Below are 20,035 nucleotides of genomic sequence, written 5' to 3'. Positions count from 1 at the left end.
CCAAGCCAGTGTGTGACATCAATGGGCCCCTGTACAAGCAGCTCCTCCCTATGAATTCTCCTGGCCTGTGGCAGCCCCTTGATGCTCCCTTTATAATTCTCTGTGCAGTCAAACTGTGAGAGTCAACTGTCTCTGGCAGGCTGTAAATCAGTATGAAAAACAAAAGGGATGGGGAAGAAGGTGATAAGAAAACCTAAAGGACAAAGAAAGGGGGAGGCAAGAGCAACCCTCCCATCTGACCGGACAGTTTGGCAAGAGATGAAGACGTTCGCCTTCATCGATGTTTACAAGAAAAATCTCTTCTAAACAGACAGTTGAGAGCAGATAGGAGGTCTGTGTTAGGAGATCTTATGTCCACTTTCTTCTTTCATTTGATAAAACATCCACTCATGGTCCCACAAGACGAGAGAATATGTTAACTCTGCACAACATCCATTGCATCACAAAGATCCCGAGCCAAATTCCTCCCACAAACCCCACACCAATTTATACAAGGACAACTTGCAGCATTCTTTGTACAAACTCAAACTTTTTGCAGTGAAATGTGTCCTTTCTTATTCTCCCACGCAACAGAATGTGCCTGGCTTTTACTCTTCAGGCCTAATAAGATGACAGAGAGAGGCGTTTTCCTCCTAATATGCTTTAAATCTGTTTAGTCATCAAACTGCCTTTTCTTCTGATTTCCAGTCCATTAAATATGCTGCAACACTGCAGTCCATTAAATGAGACTAAAGACTTGGCAAAAGAGTTCAGCAGTGTTTATGCCAATAACCCAGTCTTTGAGGGAAAGACAATCATCTGCTTTAAAATGGCTGCACTCACACTAAAAATAAAACTGAGTAAGGAAGCACACTTCTTACAGACCTGAGCGTTTAACAATAAAGCGTCTTTGTGTAACATCAAAACCAAACTTCACTGTCCTCAAACCTCAAATTCAGAAGAATTCATTCAGAAAGAAAGACGATCATATCGTATATGTCACCTTAGTTTACCGGTGAAAGTTTCCCTTTCCTGTCATCGTTTTTCCCAAGAAAAACGATGACAGGATTCTCTAGACCTTTCCTGAAAGTGGCTGAAGGATTTATAGAGGTGATGGACTCAGACAGGCATTGTATTGCACCATCCGGTGATGGTGCCTTGGCTAGACTGCGCATAGCACATCTGCCTCTCTCCTCATAATCACTACCAAATGAGAAAGAATGACCTACAGAGTGAAAAACAAAAAGAGACACGAAATAAACAGCAGTTGCTTAACACAAGTTGTGTGAAAGTACTACATAAAGAAGTTTAAGTGAGAACAAACAGAAGAAGCAAACAAACAGAGCACACTGATAAAGAGATGACTAATGTGAGCTGACCGACAATGTTGGACAGTGAAAAATGGAGTCTGGCACAGCAATAACAACATATAGATTAAAAGTTTACTGGAGTTACTTTCCAGTGTCATTCTTTAAAACTTAAAGTTTTACAATCAAAATGACCCAATACACTATCTGCAATTATGGTGCGTGTTTGTTTAGCTGAAAAGGGAATTTCAAACAACTTCACACAACAACTTTAAACACAAGGCCAGAGTTGCAGAACTGGGTTTTAACAGAAGTCTGTTTAGTGTAAAGAAAAAAAAACTGGGGCATGTTGAGAAACCCCAGCTTTCCGTTGTGTCTGGCATCCGTTAAGGGTTAGCTAGTTATTTGACTGATAAAGCTTGAACATGGAGAGTTTGTGTGTTTACATTTTATATTGTGAGAAGAAGGTTTTGCGGGGATTATTTAATAAGTAAGAAATGAGAAGTTGTCAGACTCGCAATGGACATTAAAAAAAAAGAGGATCAAAGTTGACGCAGCAAAATCAGAGATATCGCCTTTTTTATTGCACGTATTCTTCTTCCTTGTCAAAACCTGGCGCCTATCATACCCATAATGCAACTCTACTGCTGGCAGTTCAGGCAGAGATTTAAGTGTATGACGCTAGTGCTAATGTAGCCATGAGGTGCTGAGGAGGAGTGGGCTACAGAGAGTTGGTAAAATCACTTACTAACTGCACAACCCCAAATTTTCACATTATCAAACCTGTAGTCTTCAGCAAAGTCACTTGAGGCAATTTATTAGAGATTTCGCACAGATTAGATTTAATGCAATTATTCGAATATATGCAGTGGTAGCAGTAGTAGCAGAATCATATTAAATGTGTGCCATTTGCTCCTTCCTTCCTCCCTCTTCTGACTCTAGTTCATGTGATAAATCTCTGTGTTGTGCACACTAACCTCTCATTAGGTCATTCTGAATCTGCCATTTTTCTCCTGCCTGCCAACCATCAGTGTTGAGTCAGTGCATCACATGACCCTCTCACCTGCCTACCCAGCTGCTCCTTGTTTGCAATTAGCCTCAGTACACAGCGGGGAGCTATCGGTCAATCTCTGCCAGGTTATCCATGATGTCTTAGCATTACAGCCAAATACTTTTCCACAGAAGACATTTTGACTTGTCATAGTAGGAAAATCACAGGTTTACCTAATTGCATTGAGTGCTCTCAGTAAGCCATTACAGTGTGATAGTGAGGCAGTGTGCACAATACAAGAGCTGCAGTCAAATAGTCTTTTTTTAGCTGGTCCAATTTTTAAATGCCAAGGAAAGGTGTTTCAGCGGTTCCTTTCTCATGTCCTTTCGCAGTCTGTATACTGGACCACCCTCTGCAATAATTCCATCCCACATTTCCTTTGAGCAGCAACATTTAAAGCGATGCACTTTTTAACACCCACCATTGCATAATTGCAGAGCTTAGTGTACGTGCAGTCGGATTCTCTGTGCACCGCGGTTATCTTTTCCTCTGTCCTTATGAATTCTCTTTACATCTTTCCTTAGGCCTCATGATATTTTCTATAGAGGTCAAGGAAAAGTATTTAGGAAAAGGCAGAGGACGTAATTTTTTTCACTATTTGACGAAAGCCCAGGACCCTGAAACAAAAGCAGCCATCATTCATTTTATTATTTACACCTGCACTTAATGACACTGTCAAAATCTAACTATCGCTTGTGAAAAAAGCCTTTTCTGTTCTGCCTGTCCCTGCTCTGCTGACAATATCGCAATTCCTGTAATCTACTTTAAAGGTATAAAACAATTTACTGAAATTCGCTTTTTTAGCATTGGTAACTTTGTCTACTTTTCTTTAACATAATTGACCACATTCCACAGCTGGGAGCAATAACGCTCCCACCTATGTGATGTATTTAATCTCCTTCGCATAAATGAGCCTTCATAGTTGGCTTTGCTGGATTTTAATGCTGTGGCATATTGCATGCAATCTGACAGAGCCTTCAGCTGTGTACATAAAAGAAAGATTGAATTCAAACGGATCCCTTGCATTTGTAACATTGAGTGACATGTTCTATTATCTGAAAGGTTTAAAATGCATACAAGGTGAGCATGTGTGCAATGCATGGACTGACACGCCGTGAGGCTGGACTTGACATATTGCACTGCCAACTTACAAAGATGATTGATTAGTAGATGGTAACATGACAGGCTATAGTATTGGATTTGAATGACAAGTATAGTGTTGATTGTGATGCATTTTAACCTTCTACATTCTGCTGCAGTCCATCTTTCCTTTATTTGCCTGTTGAATTTTACTGCTACTTTATATGTTAAGTAACTACTAAGACTATTTCTTTCAATTCTAATATTGCATTTTTACAAGGAGTGTCTTACATTTTACCTTGTCAAGGCGATTTTTTCACCTCATATTTGCATAATTAGCACTCGTGGCTCACCATCTCATTTGTATAACCTTGACATGCTTACCATGTTGACAAAGTTCAGGCTAAGGATGTGGACCTCTCTTTTGTCCTCGCTGATGAAGCTGGTCCAACAGCCAATTAGCATCTCACTCATGTAGATCCATGGGTTGGCATTAACCTCCTTTGGATCACATGTCTGACGTGAGGCTGAAAGAAATCAAGAACAAATGTTTAAGCGGTGTCAGCAGCATGTAATCAAGTTCCACTAAATAACTGCCTCCAACATTACCATGCTGCATTATCCTGTCTTGTGTGCCAAAGGCAGAGCGGTGTGAGATTACGGCTCCATCCACAACAATCCTGTCATATTTTGGACATCAGCAGCACACAAATGAAGACCCGTATTATAGATGAATCCAGCAATCTTACAGATTTGTTATCTGAAAGGGGCTAAATTTGTTATTAGTCATTCTGAAAGCTTTTCACTGGTCTCAGAGTATGGATGTTAAATGTGTGGGGACGACCACATTGTTTAAAAACAAATCTGCCGGTTCAGGTTTATCAGGCGTGTCAGGTTACCGGTCTGCAGTCATCCATCAAGCCTGCGAGTTCTGCTCTCTACTACAAGCCTGCTGTTTAACCTGGGGATCGGTGTCTCTGGAGGCTGAATTAATCGAGCCGAGGCTGTGCGGTCATGGATGAGGTGGGGTGTAAATGCCTGGTATTTGACCTGGGCTATGAGTGTGCGTGTGTGTTCTATTGTGTTAGAGCAGAGAGAGCATGCGCGTGCTCACTCTAACCTGTCTGAAGTTGGCAGGGACAAAATATTCTCCCGCAAACTTCCTCTTTCCTGAAGAAGAACAGTGGAGAACACGGTGTAGAGGGTCAGATGTCTCTTCCAACTTAATCAGGTATCTTTTTCCTGGCCCATCTCCCACCTTCTGCTGATTAGAGTTGAAAGGGTCTGACTGGGGCATCCTGTGGCACTGCAGGCTAGGTGGCAACCACTGTGGATGACATGGTTGCTAATCTGGATTTACTCCACAGGACAAAGCCTTAAAGCCACCCATCTCTCGTGGGATCTGTCAGAACCACTCTGTCTTGCACCTAAATATTGGATAAGCTTATCTAGGGTAAGATAAATATAAGCAATATACCCTTAAGCACTCACCATGCATGTCTCAATCACCCCCAAAACAGCTGGTGCTGAAGCATATAAGTGAGCAAGTGCGATATCATAACAGACAGAAACAACTAATTTAGGAAGCAAATGCTGCATGACATAGCGCTCCACTGACTTTTATGATGTATTTGGTCTGTTTACCCAGCAGGACACAATCCCTCAGAGAGGAGCTGTGGCGTAAAACAAGTGAGATGAGAAAGAAAGAAGAGCAGAGAGGAAAGAGTTAATAGGAAATTGCAAAGTTTGGGAGGTCAACAGGATGTGCCTTATTTAGAAGCGGCACTAATCAAAGACCTTGGTTGAGGCAATGTCATCACCAGTGGTGGAGGAGAACGGACAGAGATAAAATGGGATAGAAAGTGATGAATGCAATGAAAAACTGCGACAAAAACCAAAGAGGGAGCTCGAACGTGTTACATAATTAGCTCGGTCTTATGCTTTTGTTGTCCCCACAATGAAATCTGGTTCTGGCTCTTATTCATTTGTTCGATTCCTTTATTTGCTCATAACATCTCTGACCCACAATATAACTGATAGAACAAGAAGCACAGATGAGATATTATTTTAATTTGATCATTTTTACAACCTTACCCGTCCTGCTCTTGTCCACTAAAATGATATCCCGTTTGCTGTCTATCATTGGTCTGATCCTTGTGAATGCAACATTAGCTTGTCACACATATCTCGCATGCTGCTAATTAAGGACATTTTTAGAAATGATACAGCTTTTGTTTGTGTTTACGGTCAAATCAAGGACACATTTGGCACTAATTAGAGGATTGGGGGTGGGGGGGGGCTGCAACATTCTTCACTGTGTCTCGGCCTGCTCAGCTATGGGCTGCAGCTTTTCTTGCAAATCAAGATGGAGAGCCATCCATGCTCCTTTGCCATCTCTTTTTCCCCCCTCACCGCAGAGGCCAAGGCTGGTTTCCTGTTATTTTGGCCCTCTCTGTTAATGTCTGTTGCTCAATATCCACATCCATAAAGTTGTTTCTCTCTTGTTCTGCTGTGACAGAGTCAACGGCCCATGACTGTCGCCCGAGAGGTCTTGGTATAAATCACGCTGAGTGCGTAAGACTGAGCGTGTGTGTATGTGAGTGTGTGTGTACAGGCATGTGTCACTGGTCTCCCTTTTACGAGTCACCATAGGATATGAAGAACATTCATTTTGCCCTCTTGACCCCGGAAATGCCAATGGCCTCGCTAAGCGGTCTGCTGGTAAATGAGGTATAGAAGAACCATTCCATTCCCTGTCCTCTTTATCTACTTATATCAGTCCCCTGCATTTCCCATTCCATGAGAAGACATGTTTATGGATGTTGGTGATTTCCATTTAGATGTTAGGTATGAGGGGGAGATGTGAACAGAAAACATTAGGGGACATTAGGGAGGACGGAAAATGGCCTCAATTCATGAAAAGTGCATGTAATCACATTTGATCTTAAGGTTTGCTTGAATTTTTAATGAATACAGTATTGCTAATTGCCATATTAACAGCACTATATGGCCAACTTACCAGACTTAATAGGCATGTTTATTTAACTGAAAACGTATTAAAAATATTATAGCAAACTGATCGAAGGCTTATAAAATTAAGACCAACTGTGCAGCCAAAATCAATAATGGGCAATTTGCTGTCAGTGAAGCAACCTTTTGAAGAAGGCCCGCTTTTGTCAACTGTGCCAATACCTGGGAGCCATGAACAACTTATATTGTGAAACCCTTTAAACTGCCCTCAGCAGTTCTGGCTGTCTGCAGCACCCTGGAGCCACAACTAACAAGGAGAGCAAGTGTCCAGAGTCTGTCTGCTCTTTCTTTGCTAACCCACCAGGGCATTCCAGGAAAAGATAGGAGACTACGTAGTCCACCAAATCACAGACATCCGTTTTCCGCATGTGTTCAATTGTGCATGATACCATTAAGACAGCACCACTACTGTGACCATTTTAGGGCATCTCAGGATGGCCTTGACAATAACTAGACGGCTTCCATCAGTCACTCAAAAGTATGAACTATGCGCAGCAGAATCTGACATGCAGACGAGCTTAGCCTCACAAAGAAGAGCTCAGACCAATAAAGCAGCATCCCATATAGAGTTGAGCCTGACGAGTTGAATTGTAAATAACATTATAATATTGTTGTGTTGATTACAGTCCCATAGTTTGCTAGACAGTCGGCTAAAACAGCCTGACCAACAACATCCCAATAAATGATTCTCCATGTATCAACATGCTGCCATTGTTAAAAGCTTTAAATTAAGACATTGTATAAAAAAAATGTCATTAATTCAGGTTGCCAACCTGAACCTTTTATATTAAGTTTCATTGTCCATAATTATGCACCATAGCTCCAATGAGGCCACTAGCTGTGCTAGGGCATGACTGGACACTTTGAGGTGATTTATCATCATTAGGGATCAAAGTAGGCCTACACAGTGCTGACATCCTGTATGTCTCCTTCATCTGCCTTCTGCCAGATGCGTTTGACTCAACAGCAGTGAAGCCCATGACAGCATCTGCCATGAAGTGCTAATGGGGGCAAATGCACCACCCTGCCATTATGCAAAACTTATCTGAAAGACTTAAACAATGCAAGAAGCAGGACAAATCACTGACTGTCCAATCATCACAAAGTTTGCTGAATGCAAAAAAGAACATGTAGATTTCAAAGCTGGGTGGACCAGATAACATTAAACTGTTACACAAGCTTTATGGAAATAAGTTTCTATAATGTGGACAGCCATAGGAGCATTAGTAAGGCCAAAAAGTAATGGAAGGTATGTGAGCAGTGCACTCACAGCTCCATCCCACAACCATTACATTGTGCTAACAGCCCATAATCAAACTTTAGGGTGGCAATCACGACTTTGTTACACACTATGTTAACATTATGGTGATAAGGAAAAATGAATCTGTTTCAACACATCCTATGGAGCAAAGTGGAATGACTTTTATCTTTAGTGTGAGCCGGGAGAAAGTGGAGCGCTGCAAGTAGAAAACCTGGAGTGGCTGGGAGTGGAGTGATGACAGAGCAGAGGAGGTGAAATTGTTGCAGCTTCACTCATTTACATGAGCGATAAGAAAGACAAAAATAATAGAGGAGTCATATCAGAGGTCCTGGAAATGGCACACTGTGGCTCCTGACTGTCCGTAACTGCACAAAAAGCAGAAGTCTCTCCATGTAGAAATCACAGTTATTGTATATCTGACTGACTAGATTATCACTTCTTGTTTTGAACATATTCTGTGTCAGCATCTCATTAGTCAGCAGAAATAAAGATGACATGCACTAAATCTAAAAATGAAAGAACTCTGGTAATAAGGGTAATAATCTTAAGTCACTTCTTGGAAAAAGGGGAATTTATCAATAAGCTTCTAAAAAAAAAAATCAAAATTTGATTTGATGGATTCAGATAAATGTTTCTTTAAACGAACACATTTATGCTGAGATTGTTTGCTGTGATTTGCTGAGGTCATATTTTCCACACCAAATGTATTTGGGGGAAGTGATGGATGAGGTTTGTTCTTAGAGCTACTGCCAGGCCTGTTTACGTTAGCTAGCTACTCCTGCCAGTAAATTAAAGATCTCGAGAGGTGCCTGCCTGTCTGCAACACTGTTGCCTCAACTTTCAGCATCTGCGCTGTGCCGACATTGCAGAGTACTGACAGGCAGTGGCGAGCCTTTGAATTATTAAATTACTATCACACCTTAACTAAATGTTGATTTAGATTCAAGGGATTGAGTACCTGCGGCCCGATAACTAGCTGTCTTTTCACTCACCTCGGGTGAGAAAGCAGGCTGGCTGGATTTCATGCCCTGTCTTTCATGCCCTCCCCCATTGTAAGAGTTTAGATGCAAAAGGAAGACTTGTCGAAGTTGAAGCCACAGTGCATGACAGCATTTGAAAGACGGGGGGGGGCGGGGGGGGGGGGGGGCAACAGGAGGGGAAACCCTGACAGCAGCAGACAACGTCAAGACCAACTGTCTCCCTTGGTCCCTCGGGGTAGAGTAAACTGTTTGTGTCCAGGGTCGGACGACGGAGTCATGATGGGGAAGGGGGAGGGAGGGGTCAGCGGTCCTATCAGAGTTAGTCGGAGAGGGAGAGGGGAGCTTCAAGGCTGGCTCAAGTCTCTCTTTGGACTCCACATACACACACACACACACGCACGCACACACACATACACACACACACACCTATTGTCCCGGCGTTTCCGCAACTGCAGATTGAGGCCTGACCATCCACAGGAAGGTAAACAAGCTCTTATCAGTGCTCTGCAGGGGCCTGCACTGTCCCCTGGCCTCTCACCCCTGCATACTACACATTACACACTCCATACAACACACAAGCTTCCTGACCATCCCTCTCCAGAAGTCCTGAAATTCTATCAAAAAAAAATTTGCTGATTAGTCTTGTCAGTTTAATGGCTGATGACTTTTCATGTGTGCGCCTGTGTGCCAAGTCCTGCGTCCTATGTTTGCTGGAGAGGAACTGAGGATGCGATAGCGGGTCTGGAGACAGCCTGTCTTCACACTAGCTCTGTTTACACCTCTGGGAGCCATTCGTCCGTCGTCTCATCGTTGTCGGAAGCCGGCTGAACAACAAGTCCAACAGTGGCGTATGGAAGGTCTATGGCTCACTTCCTTCGTTGGTCACTCACTTTATGTCCCGTCCGCTGCTAGTGATTAGCCACTCTATAGTCTCTGATGCAGATACACTTGACTGTATGGATTATGGTTCTTTGTAAGCAACCAGAAGCTGCAGAATTGAAAAATATACCATCATCTTTACACTGATGCTCATATATGCTCTCAGGTGATCTGTTATAGTCCAGACACCATCACTTACTGGGCATAGTGCATCTTCTTTATTCACTTATGAGGTTAGTTTTTCCCTAATACACTGACAGAGCACAAGGAAAACACAATTAATCATCTGAGAGTTAACTGGTGGATCGACAGACTAATTTAGCAAGTTTCATGCTAACTGCAAACAACCAAAGCAGACTGAAGCGTTAGAGATTCATTGCACAGTGGCTGCTCGTAATCATTCAAGATTAATGTAGCTTTGCACAACATATGCTTCGTGTAGAACCAACAGAGATTAGCCCGTTTTTCTTGACTAATTTTTTGCCAGTAAATATTAATGTTTTCCGATATGAGGGTGGCATACTAATGAAGGCTCTGGTATTTTTTCCGCATTTTTAAAGTGAGTGACGTCAAACTACAATCATGATCGAAGTGCAAAAGAAAGAGTCGAAGAAGCACCACAGTGCAATATAACGGATAGTAGCTGTTACTCCCACATCGATTGACGGTTCCTTTTAATACTACACACCAAAAAAACAGTCAGATATTGCTTTCCTATGCTGCAAGTTTGTTGATATTGACAGCAAAAAATTATGATTACCAACCTGAAAAGCAGAGGTTCACAAGTTCAAAGACTACAGATTGATGTGTAAGGATACCTTTGATCACAAAAAGCTTACTGTGCAGCGAAGAGCATAAAGGTGTTTGAATTGTCTCATAGAGAGATCAATGCGATGGCTTCAGGTTCATGATTTCATTTTCACTCTTTAACTAATGGAAGTGTCTGGACTGGGGAGAGTTGTTTGACAAGTGTAACTTTATTCCCTCCAGCGTCTGTGAAAAGATTATTAAGTATCATGAGTTTGACTGCTGGATTTGTTGTAGTTACAGTCTATGAGCAGATTAAAATAATCTGTCAGATGTCTCAAGGCTTTTACTTTGAGTCACATATTCTGCTTTCTGACATATCGCAGAAATACAAGCAAAATGAAAAATCCAGTGTCCAAATCCACTGAGGATTCTCTCATCACATGAAACATACACACACATTGTTCACACGCACACACACACACAGAGAGACACAAAAACACAGTCAGACATCAGAGAGAGAGATTTCAGCTCTCTAAATACAGATTGACCGGTGTGGCACCTGAATCAACAGGAAAACTACCCACCCAGTGCTTGAATCAAGGGGTTTCTTCCATTATGCAACACTGAACTGCACACTGCACAGCACTGACCATTTTAGAAATCAGGTTATGCAGGAATATAGTATGCTCTCTTACAGAAAGTTATTGCACAAACATTTACTGTTACAGGTTTTGGGGACATTAACTTTAGGCCAAGAGAAATGTTAAAACCAAAGCCTCTTCGTTCGTGCAAAAACATAACATGAAGCACTTTACAATGTTTTAGCTGAGAACATTTTGTTCATAGCTTCTCAGCCAGGCACAGATTAAGTGGCTGAATCTGCCCTGCATAACAGTACTCTCATTAATTTAAGTCACAAGTGAATAAAGTTTTCTTAAAATGAAGACATATCATGTAAAATACTTTGTTGTTTTGCCAGAGATCGGAAGCTTCCCCAGAAGATTCTTCAACCCCGCTCTGAGTATCTCTGACTTAAAGCCACAGGTGAGTTAGATGACCCACGAACAGTTTCCCCTCTAAATATGCAGGTAGATTTCCTGCGTTTGTGGAGACCCCCAGGGTTGACCACTGGCAGACAGACCTAAAGATAAGAGCATAATGCCATGCCTTATCTGCACAGACAGCAGGCACGTTGACATGAGCACAAGTGGTCGCCATGCTGACGAGGCGTTTATCTCGCCCACTACTAATGAGCCATTCAGTGCTCATGCAACTGCATAATGAAAAGCACTGGGCCGGAGGGCGCAAGAAATTACAGTCACACAGTGACGATGGTAAGGAGAAGTTCAGACAAGACGCAGCAAACAGTGATAATCTGAAATCTGATTTACAGTAATGAAAAATATAGATTACTAAACTCTTAATGCTCACTAAACTCTTTCTGGACTTCAAATTTTGACTTTACTAAAAGCAGTGCTGGAGTCCCATTTAGAATCAGAGGACCCCAGTTATGTAACACAGAGACTGTTACTGTTTTGAGATTTTCACCCAAAAGTACAGTTTTTCTGTACTTTTCTTCTGTATGAGGACACTGTTTAAAAGAGACCCAGGTCCTCTCATGGCAAGGACAGCCTAAAATATATTTCCGGTAATAGAAAGTGAAAAGAAAAATGGGAGATAACACAAAAGAGCTGCTGAGTGTGCTGCAGATTAGCCCTTTTCAGTAACAAAAAAAAAATAATACTGACACTAGACATTGCAGGATTTATCTGATTTTCACCTGTTTTTTTATTATTCTACTGGTAAATTGCCAGATTTATTTTCAAATTTAAAACGAAGACAATGTCCAACACTGAATCAAACGCTCTTTTAGTATCATACATCGTGCATCCTGCCTGCATTACTTCCCATTCAATTACATTTTTTATTCTTTCAGGATCCCACAAATATCATTATGTATTTGCTGCATTGCATCCTAGACCCATCTTGATAAACAGTGAAGCGTTAGCTAGTGAAAACCATGTGGGAACAAACAGCAGAGAGGAACACAGCGTTGGTGAGTCCCTCTCGCACTACATTCTGTATTCAAACAGAGGAAAAGCAAGGCAGTCAGAAATGGATTGTTATTTGGGAGGGGCATAACATTGCAGGAGATTGAAATCGGTCTGAGGCAGCGACAAGTGGTCGCGTCTCCCTGCCACCCAGTCTGACTGCAGGCAGAGCTGGCTCACTACAGTAAAACAGGGGAAGTGGACTGTTTTGACTCTCAACGCCATTTTTAACATGACGTTTTCTTTCTTTTCTTTTTTTTTGGTTTCCTTTGGGCTTATTCTACTAGAGCATGCTTTCCGAGAAAACCTTTGTCATCTCTTCCGTTTTAAATCCCTGACACTTTCTGTCACCTAACAAGTTTGTTTGTTACGTAAAATTGTTTTTCTCTCTTTTGTGTAATTACTCAGTCTTTTATTTGCACTTTTTCCAACTTGTCATTTAACCGGATCTCCATATCTCCCCGTCTTTATCTCTGTCTAGTCCTTTTTCCTATCTCTCTGTTTTTTTAATCCCCTATTTACTTCTATTTGCCCACATCTTCCCTCTGAACCACTTATCTGCTCTTTGACAGTCACAGAAATTTGACCCCCCACTCCCTCGCTGTCTCCATGAATCAGTCTTTATGAATTATGTTATCTCTGTCTGTCTGTCTGTCTGTCTCGCTCCCTTTCCCTCTTGAAGATTCATTTTCAGACAGCCCTCCCACCTTCTCCAGTGGCTCGCTAATCACTTTTGTGCTTTTCCTTCAGTCCGTGGAGGGAGACTCTGGGGTAGGCAGAAATGCAGCAGGAGGTCTGGCAGTTAACATCACGATGCCTGGCTCCCAGTGGGAAAGTTGTTGCAGCAGGGGGCATATTCAACACTACTTCCCTGCCAGGAAATGCCGAGCACACGGTGGATAAAATCGCTAAATACAAAGACTGAAGCCAGACGCATAGATAATTGTTAATGCATCCAACTGCTTCACTCAGTTTAAGTGCTAGCAGTTATTATGCTTGCCATTATAAAGTGGTCTGGATATAAACATCTGAAAATCTCCCATATGGAACTGTGACGCAACCGTCTCCAATGCAATAAACAACAAAGCAGACAAAGTCTGAGAACTTTTTAAACTCCTTCAAAGGCCCATCAGCCTTGGATTGCTTGCTAAGGAAAGCACATAAATGCTAAAACTCTGGGTTTTAAAAGCCTTAAAAGGGACACCCCACCGACTTTACTTGAAGATCAGTGTGCTGATCTTGGAGAGCACTAATTAGTAGGGCTTCAAGAGCTTCATTCATAATGTTCACATATTTGCACCTTCAGCTATATCTGCTGCTTACCTTCAAAACAAAGCTCTATGTATTCTGTGGCACAATGGCCACTGAGGTAAGGTCACCCATCAGGTAGTGCTATGGACGGGACATTGAGCAAGGTACAGTATGATGGCTGCAGACAGACAATGGGCAGCTGTACCAGAGCTCTAAAATATATACATAGCAGTTTATCTATATGTATTTATTCTATTCATTATAGAACATATACACACACGCAAACGAACAATAAAAAAAAATATATATATATATATAATGTGTTATTTTCTCAGCTTGCACTTGGAGACTACAAATTTATGACAGAAAGCCTGTGTGTAATACATTGAGGATGTATGATCTGTAAAACATGGGCGTTTACCAGGCAGAGACAGTCTGATAAAAGAAGATAAAAGAATGAATTCCACTAGTGCAAAGGCATTGCCGCCTGTATGATCTTGGCAAAAACACATACCCCCAGTTAAATGTCAAAGGGGATTTCAATGAACTGTGGCACCACAGGCGCTCAGAACAAACCCGTAGGCTGGACCGTGCAAGGCCTTCAAAACAAACAGCTAAATTTTAAACACAATTAACCTCACAGGGAGGCAGTGTAGTGAATCCAACACCGGTGTGGTGTTGACTGTTTTACTGGAGCCTGACAGAGGCCTGTCCAGAGATTATGGATGAGCTGTAAAGAAGACAGAAAGACCTGAATGATCCCAAAATATAGAGAGTTTTAATAATCAAGGTGTACGGTCAAAGCAAGGATGATCTTTTCTAGGTTCTAGGAGGAGATGAAAAGAGGATCTTTTTGTCAAATTTTAGAGTTAAATTAAGAGTTGTGTCTGAGCTCCTGTGCCTGTGGTTTCGACAGTGAGTGAGTGTTTGAACTTAAGCCCTTGAATCTGGTGGGCTTAACAACATAACCACTCCAGTTTCACTGAAGAAGGCTCTTAACCGTCTAGCATTTCCCATCAACTACAGAGTCTTTCAATTTAAAGATTGTTTTTGAGGGTATTTTATGTACTAGTGTTGATATTTCCATCTATTGGAATGGAAATATTCTATTCCTGACTAACTATTGCCATGTAATGCTGTAGTGTTGAAACTGCACAACACCAGTTCCTCCATTAATCAGCCAGTCACCACACTGCATCTGTCCAAAAACTAATAAATGCATGACACAGGCCAGGGGGGTGCTCTAAGGAAGAATTAACTTTCCAGTTTCGGGAAATGAAGTGGATAGGCAAGTATATGAATCTCAGACTTAGATTTAGACACTGTGCTCCGGCTTTACTGAATCACTTAGCAAGGTTATCTGTCATATATTAAGTATTACGATATCTCTACAGTACATCTGGCCTGGGAGTGTTTGGGTTACATTATGTAACAGCTGCTATACATTCAAATTATGTTTCAGACATGGCAAAAGGACTGATTGAGTCAGATATGAAGGAGCTAACAGAAGGTCAAACATATAAAAAGTTTCAATAACCTAAAGTAAAACTCAGCTCAAGTAAAATACAATATACCATAGCCAGCAACTGGCAAAGGGTGTCTTGTGATATGTTGCGAGCTTCAGGCAATTTCTGATTTACTTCTGCTTTTGTCTGTCGAGGAACTTTCACGCAGTGTCTGCTCCCACAGAGGCATACAGCTGGCAAGAATGCTATTAAACTAACCGACCTCAAATCACAGTGAATATATGGGCAATGTTTTATTTTGCAGCACCTTATTCAGTCTGAAAATGTGCAAATTTGATTTGGTATAGAGTATACTGTTGGCCCTGGCGTGTCACACCCGATGTTTGTGCTTCATTTGTTCAACGACACAACAGTGTAAATCCCAGGAGACAACCTCAGAGAAAATGACAAATTAATATGACAATCCTGGACTATATAATGACGAATAAACAACGCCTGAGATAGAGCAACTCATACATGTCACACCAATGTTTTGATTAATGCATCAACATTCGGTACACAGGGTCATAGTCCCCTGCTGCCTGAGAACAGTGTCACAGCTCTCTATGCCTCCTCTGCTAAAGCTGCTAGAGCAGATGCATAAATAGGAGGAAGAGAAAAAGAAAATCTTTGCAACCTCTTTCAATGAAGAAAAGAAAAATGATAGCAAATTCCAGACGACGTGTCACAGGGGCAATTAAGGCTGAGCTGAACAGCTCCTTACAGACTCCACCAGCAGACAGTGAGACTGGTCCCCTGCGGTGGAAGCTACGTGAGGTCAACTCTCCACAAGTCTGCCAGTTGGCCAAAAAATACCTCTGTATCCCTGCCACCAGCACTCCTGCTGAGAGGGTGTTTAGCACTTGTGGCAATATTGTGATTTGTCATACAGTGGGCCAGCACTGAAGCCAGACTCTGCGAACAGGCTTGTTTTTGCTGGTGCATACGCTTAACGTTGATGTATGTTAGCAGGGTCATTTTGCCTTATTTAAGAAGCAAGTTGGAAATGCCAGTTTATTTTTCTGACGTATGTTTTGCAGACAGACGGTAAGAAAACCGCTAGTTTGTTTCACCTTCAAGTGCAGCACTTAAAAATGAATTCAGACAACCTTATTTTGCTGACAGTTCATGTTCAAACTGTGTTATGTAACAGCAGGGTGCATTAGGCTTTCGTTTTTGGTATTTAGAGTCTGAGGGAAATTGTGCTTTACATTTAAAGTCAGCAATTAAAATGATGCTTTTAAAATGTTAGAATTCCGCACTCTCTGATAGCAGGCTCAGTTCATCTACCATCTACCTGCTACAGATCAACCAGCTGATCTGTAGCAGATTTAAAACTTTATCTTCTATCTGGGGGAAAAAAACAGCATTTTTAAACTGAAACTTCCAAACATATTTTGATACTGTTATTTTTTAATTAGATCAGTACATTTGGAGCATTATATTGAAGATATCTGCACAAAAACAGGCTAATTATCAAATCACAAATAATTTAGCATTGTTTTATTAATTGAAGACTCTGTGGCCATCGCAAATGCCATATTGCTGCAGGGAAGTGAGTCCCAAACACCCTGAAACAGCAGAGCAGAGCCCTGGTAGGAGTGTGAGGCTGGATTATGGCCTGAGGGTACAGGGAGGGTTTCAGCTCCCTTTGCCACCTTGTATAGATTACAGGTTTGAATTTGATATGGACAGCCACAGGCAGTCGGTGGAGGGAGTGTTAGAGAGAGCTGACAGAGAAGGATAACATAAAATCAATGAGTGCCCCACATGTTTTTCTTGTTTCTTGTGTCTGGATTGTCTTTCAATAAAATATTCTTTCTCACTAAAACTTAAAGAGCTACACAAACAAATGCTTTCCCAGATGACTCAGTGGTTTAATAGCCTGGATGCCATTTGGAGTTACATATGTTTTGAATTTAGCTCTTGTGTATTTATCTCCCTACTCTATTAAAATATTGCATGATCTATAATATTTGATTTGCTGTAAAGATAAACCACCGCTCAAGCCAAAAGGCTTCACAACACCAGTATTGCACATAACCTGTCTCCACGGACCAGTTGTAAAATCCTGATTTAGTGTGCAAGAAAAATAAAAGCAGAGCACATAATATTCTTTTCTGTCTTGAGAATGAAATAATCTCAGCACAGAGGACAGGACAAGATTAATATCTGCCTTTGAACTTTACGTTGACAGAAACGTGCCCTGTGGCCTATGGTCTAACTCAAAATGCACGCTTTAGCATGAAATCAAGTAACAAAAGATCTAAATGCTCAAAATGTCAAATTTCAGCTGGCAGACTTACCAGAGGCTGCAACAGCGATGCACAGAAGCAGGACAAACCGCGCCATGTGACCCTCCATCTCTGTGAAGTTTGAGGTGTTGGTGGAAGCTGAGTTTGGATCTCTGGGGTGTGAAGTGTTGAAGGTTGATGCGTCCTTGTCCAGCAGCAGAGCAGCAATGACTGTGACAGCGAAAGAGCAGGCAATTCCAGTCTTTAAAGGTCAAGAGGTCAGGGGAAAAAAGAAGGCGGGAATCAATGAGGGGATGTGATGGTTGAGAAGGATGTGATCGGGCGCCAATCTCAAGCCTGTCACTCTCATCTTAAAACTCGTGTGGTATGCAAAGCCATCTCCTGTCATCCAAGCCTGTCATGAAAAGGTTATAACCCAAAGATCTTCTCTGATGCTGATTACACATAAATACAGATGATTAACATGAATACTGCTACCTCTTTATTTGGTAAAATTCTAGTAGCAAAATAATTGAGAACAAAAGGGAGCATCGGTCATTTAAACAATCTATTCAAGACTGACAGTGAGGGAAAATGTTGATGAAATGTATTGAATTCCTTCAGCGGGATGACAGGATTGTCCTCCTGAGACAATCCCACAATATATCTGCCCGTCTTCCTGGTGCACAATGAGGGTCTGAACCCAAGGGTTATCTGGTGGTCACTAACGTTAACTTCTGGCCGACTGTTTCAGGAAGCACCACGGCATCGCTTTCTTTAAATAATACCACAATGCCGAGATCAGATAAGGAGACTGCTCTTGTTATATGATTCATATGGAGGGAAAGGAAGAGCCTGTGTAAACTGTTTATGCACTTGCAAAGGAAAACAAAAAGTCACGTTATTTCCCTGGACTTCTTACTGTAACACAACAGCGTCTTTAACGAGCAACGTAAGTACTCAGAAGTGTACTTTAAAGCTAAATAACGCAGGCTTCATTTGTGAAACAAGTAACTAAATCCACTAAAATAATAACGGAATTACAGACGTCCTTACGTACGACTGTCCGCCTTTTTGGCCTTAACTCATCTCTACTAGTTAGTACTTTCTACTGTTATTTAACCTTATTATCGGCTAGTCATGTCAAAACCCATAAAACGGACTTGTCGAGGATTAAGGGAGAGTATGGCTAAGGTACAGCCCTCTGCGCTATCGGGGAAATAAAACAGAGCGCACATCACTGAGGCAATACGACAGTGAACACAACACGACGACTCATAAAATTTACCTTTTAGACAAGGCGGCTTTCTTGAGTCAGGCAGGCTTTATAATCCAAGGGAGAGCATGTGGCTGCATTCAGCGATGTAACGCTAACGATGTCAGGACTTTCCAAACTTTTAGTGCCGCCTGGGCGGTGCACATTTACTTTTGTACCCCTCCCACCGGCCTTTTTTCCCTTTTCCTTGTAAATGCTGCCCCTGTCATAGCATTGTCTCGTGCTCAGTGTAGAGTGTATTGAGAATATTCAACTCAACTCAGTTAGACTCTCTTGCGCTTACTTTTATTTCAGATTTAATAAGAAACCCCATCATGCTTAAGATATAATTTGTAACTATAGGTATGTAATTGGTAGCCTTTTATCATATGCATATTTATTTCTGTTACAGCTTGGCTTTTCATTTTCTGTCGGCAGTAGCTGCCCTTTACCTGCCTGTTCAACCTCCAAGTATTGGGGTGATATTGTTAAAAAAAAAAAAAAAAAAAAATGTTATTTAGTTACATCTGCTTGGACAACATTTCTGCATTTCAAATAATATTTTGGGAAACACACTTACTGGCTTTCTTGCCAAGAGTTAGCCAACCATAGATGAGAAGATAAATAGTCTGTTAAGTGTGAAGCTAGCTAACGTTCAGCCAAGGGGGGGGGCTAGCTTTAACGTTAGCTAGCTTAGCTGGAAGAAGGGAGAAACCACTAAGCTAGCCTGTTTGTCAAAAGGCAAAAAAAAATCCACCTACCAGCTCCCCTGAAGCTCACTAATTAACAGAGTATATCTAATTTATTTATGTTAATCTGTACAAAAAACAAGTGTAAAAACAAGTTGTGTTTTGCACGTTCGATCACTGGAGTAAGCAACCAGGAGACTCTTTAAAATAAATATTATTCTTTCAAACAAAGGAGACACAAATGAGTGAATGTCAATTTGTGAATTGTGGAGGTGCTGGTGATTTTGTGAATATGACAGCGCCAAGCTAGTGTTTCCCCACTGCTTTCAGTCTTTAAGCTAAGCTACTGTCTTTAAACTAAGCTACCATCTTTAAGCTAAGCTAGAATCCCTTGACTGTACTTGTTAGCATACATTTTTCGCATGAAAGTCAATCTTCTCATCTAACTCTTGACAAGGTATTTCATAAAATGTCAAACCATTCATTTAAATTGATAGTGATCTAACAAAGCATGTTATCTCACTGCAAACAATGAAAAATTGTTGTGGGCTACTGTATTCAAACTTTATCCAGAGTAAGACATGGTTGGATTGAACAAGGAGAAAACAAATATTGAAGACTAAAATTGACCCACACAATGATGATAATGATAATGGATGAAAATAATAACTTTTTTTTTTCTCTTAATATGCTCTCATGACACAACCCTTGTAGCCTGGTTGTACTTTCCAAA

At 41.4% G+C, this 20,035-nt stretch overlaps 1 protein-coding gene across 2 annotated transcripts in view; it reads right to left on the bottom strand.

Annotated features, from left to right (window-relative positions):
* Nucleotides 1–18,760, bottom strand: part of eng (endoglin) — a 40,376-nt gene extending 21,616 nt beyond the window's left edge. The window contains exons 1-3 of one of the 2 annotated variants that reach the window (XM_070989185.1): nucleotides 18,647–18,760; nucleotides 17,431–17,589; nucleotides 3,802–3,944 (exon numbers count right to left, since the gene is read on the bottom strand). In XM_070989185.1, the coding sequence (XP_070845286.1) occupies nucleotides 3,802–3,944; nucleotides 17,431–17,488 (201 nt within the window). In that variant the 5' untranslated portion in view covers nucleotides 17,489–17,589; nucleotides 18,647–18,760. Of the gene's footprint in view, nucleotides 1–3,801; nucleotides 3,945–17,430; nucleotides 17,621–18,646 lie in introns of both variants that reach the window. The other variant, XM_070989184.1, reaches the window with a different exon arrangement.
* Between the last annotated feature and the right edge of the window lie 1,275 nt (nucleotides 18,761–20,035).

This window comes from Chaetodon trifascialis, chromosome 20, assembly GCF_039877785.1.
Source record: "Chaetodon trifascialis isolate fChaTrf1 chromosome 20, fChaTrf1.hap1, whole genome shotgun sequence".
NCBI lineage: Eukaryota > Metazoa > Chordata > Actinopteri > Chaetodontiformes > Chaetodontidae > Chaetodon > Chaetodon trifascialis.
This window is presented reverse-complemented; position numbering and strand designations above follow the sequence as displayed.